The sequence below is a fragment of the Rhinolophus hipposideros genome (assembly GCF_964194185.1).
Source record: "Rhinolophus hipposideros genome assembly, chromosome: 23".
NCBI classification, from domain to species: domain Eukaryota; kingdom Metazoa; phylum Chordata; class Mammalia; order Chiroptera; family Rhinolophidae; genus Rhinolophus; species Rhinolophus hipposideros.
In genome coordinates this window covers 531,035-533,824 of record NC_138069.1, presented here as the reverse complement: position 1 = coordinate 533,824, position 2,790 = coordinate 531,035, and the positions used below count along the sequence as shown (strand labels likewise).

The following is a 2,790-nucleotide window of genomic DNA, read 5'->3' as shown; positions in this document are numbered from 1 at the left end:
TAAATTAGGTTTCTAACACACTGTGCTGACATCTTCAATTTTAGTTAAGAGAACTGGCACCATAGGACCCCTACTTCAAAATTCTGTTCATAGTCCAGGAAACTGACTCCCAGTTCTGTACACTTACCTGCCACTTTCTATGATACAGCAGCTCAGTGTGTGCAATGGTTATTATGTCCTTGTAATTGAAAAATTATATTTGGCTTTTGAAAAAGTGTATTGTTGGTCCCTTTTTGGAAGGAATTTTTGGAAGAAATTCTCTTTTTTTCATTGTACATTCAATCTGCAAATGCAGCACCCATATTGTGGTTTCCTCTTGCTCTCTGAAACCTTGCAGCATTTCCTATTGCCCTCCGACCTTCATGATCTTTCAGACACTTCATTCAGGTACCATCTCCAGAGCTCAGGACTGACTAAATCAGGATGCTTTTGAGAGTGAAAGAGGGTGGGACATACACAACACCAGATGCAGCCCTGGGACAGGAGGCACAATCTGGACTGTCTCAGACTAACCTGGATGGGGGTTCTCCCCTTGCAAAGTTTTTAAAGCCATGAAAACAGACTCAAGAGGGAAAAAATTTTGTTGTTCAAGTGTACAAAAAGTAAACAAAATAAATCAGAATGAACACATGTTCAAATGTTAAAGAAACTGTTACAAGTTGTCAACTGCACTTCAATTCTACTGATAATATTTAGAAAATAATTTCGACCTCATTACTTTGGTCACATGCCTTAAAATCTGACCTCTGACATCTCATTCATAATGCTTCACCTGAACTCTCCTAAACATAACAGGATCCTTTCCAGCTTAGAGATCTTAAATTTGCTCTTCATTCTTAAGGAGCACCCTCCCTCAAATCTGCACGACGTGTCCATCACCACCATCATCTCATTTGTTTTCTCTCTCTCTCTCTCTCTCTCTCTCTCTCTCTCTCTCTCTCTCTCTCCCACAACACGAGACATATCTTCTGCTGTTTACTGCAGTTTCAGAGTGTAGAACATGGCACAGCATGCTGCCCCACACATAAAGGCTGCTGTGTAAATGAATGAGAAATTAAATGAAGGAACAAATAAGGATGAATGATCAGTTGGACAATGTGATCCAATTCACTACAGTTCATTTTCAATTTCAGTTCTACTACAACTTACTGGTTATTTCTAGATGAGGCTGGTCAGTTTTAAAGTTGTCATAAAAATTCCCAATTCAATAAAACATCTTACTGAATTGTTTGGTTATTTGAACTGATTAAATCCAGTATTTTTTTATTTATATCCATATTTCAAACAAAGGAAGCCAACTGCAAGTGAAATATCCTCTCTGAGGTGCATATGTTCTGCAATAATAATTAAACTTCCATGAGCCAAGCAGTAATTGACAGAAGTCCATCCATTCTCATGCCACTGGGCCCTAAGGTTGGAAAAGCTGTTCAACAAGGAGAAATAGCCATAAAAGAAGAAGCTGCCTATTGACTCTCAACACACATACAAAGTGCTTGATATCAGTCATATAAATAATTTTAACTTAGTAATGCATATACAGGTATTTTTAATTGATTCATTTTATCTATTGCAGTTTTCATTAACTTCACACTTCTCTTCTTAATTCTCTAGGTCCAGATCAACACCATGGATGGAAACAATGTGACCTTTTCCAGTGACTTCACCCTCACAGGACTCTTCACCCACAGCAAAGCTTCAGGGTTCCTTTTTAGCATCCTTTGTGTCATCTTCTTCATGGCACTGATGGCCAATGGTTTAATGATCTTTCTGATCCACAGAGACTCGCACCTGCACACCCCAATGTACTTCCTGCTCAGCCAGCTCTCTTTCATCGACATGCTGTACATCTCCACCATTGTGCCCAAGATGCTGGTTGATTACCTGTTGGGCAAGGGGACCATCTCCTTTATGGCCTGCACAGCCCAGTACTTTCTCTACATGGGCTTTGTGGGAGCTGAGTTCTTCCTGCTGGGGCTCATGGCGTATGATCGCTACGTGGCCATCTGCAGCCCTCTGACATACACTGTCGTCATGAGCAACCGGGTCTGTTGGGTAATTTTGGCCAGCTCTTGGTTTGGAGGTGCTTTGGACAGCTTCATCCTTACCCCTATCACCATGAGTCTCCCATTCTGCGCTTCCCACAGGATCAATCATTTCTTCTGTGAGGCACCCACCATGCTGAGGCTGGCCTGTGGTGACAAAGTCATCTATGAAATGGTGATGTACATTTGCTGTGTCATGATGCTTCTGATCCCCTTCTCTGTGGTAACTGCTTCCTACACCCGGATTCTCATCACGGTTCACCAAATGAAGTCAGTAGAAGGGAAGAAGAAAGCTTTTGCCACCTGTTCATCACACATGATGGTGGTGACATTGTTCTATGGGGCTGCCCTGTACACATATATGCTTCCCCAATCCTACCACACTCCACTCAAAGATAAGATCTTCTCTGCCTTCTATACCATCCTCACCCCCTTATTAAACCCACTCATCTACAGCCTGAGGAACAGAGATGTGACTGGGGCCTTTAAGAGGGTTTTGGCAAGCTGTCGAGGGGCCTGTGGTGTGACAAGGGAAGAATTCTGACAGTCTCAATGCTCCACACCTGCTCAGGGGTATATGGTGCTGTTACTCAGGGTCATACCATGGAAATGTGAATAATGCTTGCAGCAAACATCAACTCAGTTATGTCTAAAGGTACATCAGCAATACTTCTGTCAAAAATGTGCAGCCACAGTGACACTCACATGTGAACAATGCCAGAGCACAGTGAGCACCACTGGTGTGGGT

At 42.4% G+C, this 2,790-nt stretch overlaps 1 protein-coding gene across 1 annotated transcript; it reads left to right on the top strand.

Annotated features, from left to right (window-relative positions):
* Positions 1–1,567: 1,567 nt before the first annotated feature.
* On the top strand, positions 1,568–2,586 carry LOC308491806 (olfactory receptor 2T6-like; the record flags this gene model as incomplete). The annotated part of the gene is made up of 1 exon (XM_081035851.1): positions 1,568–2,586. The coding sequence occupies exon 1, from the start codon at positions 1,627–1,629 to the stop codon at positions 2,584–2,586; it is 960 nt and encodes a 319-aa protein (XP_080891977.1). The 5' UTR covers positions 1,568–1,626.
* Positions 2,587–2,790: the final 204 nt, after the last annotated feature.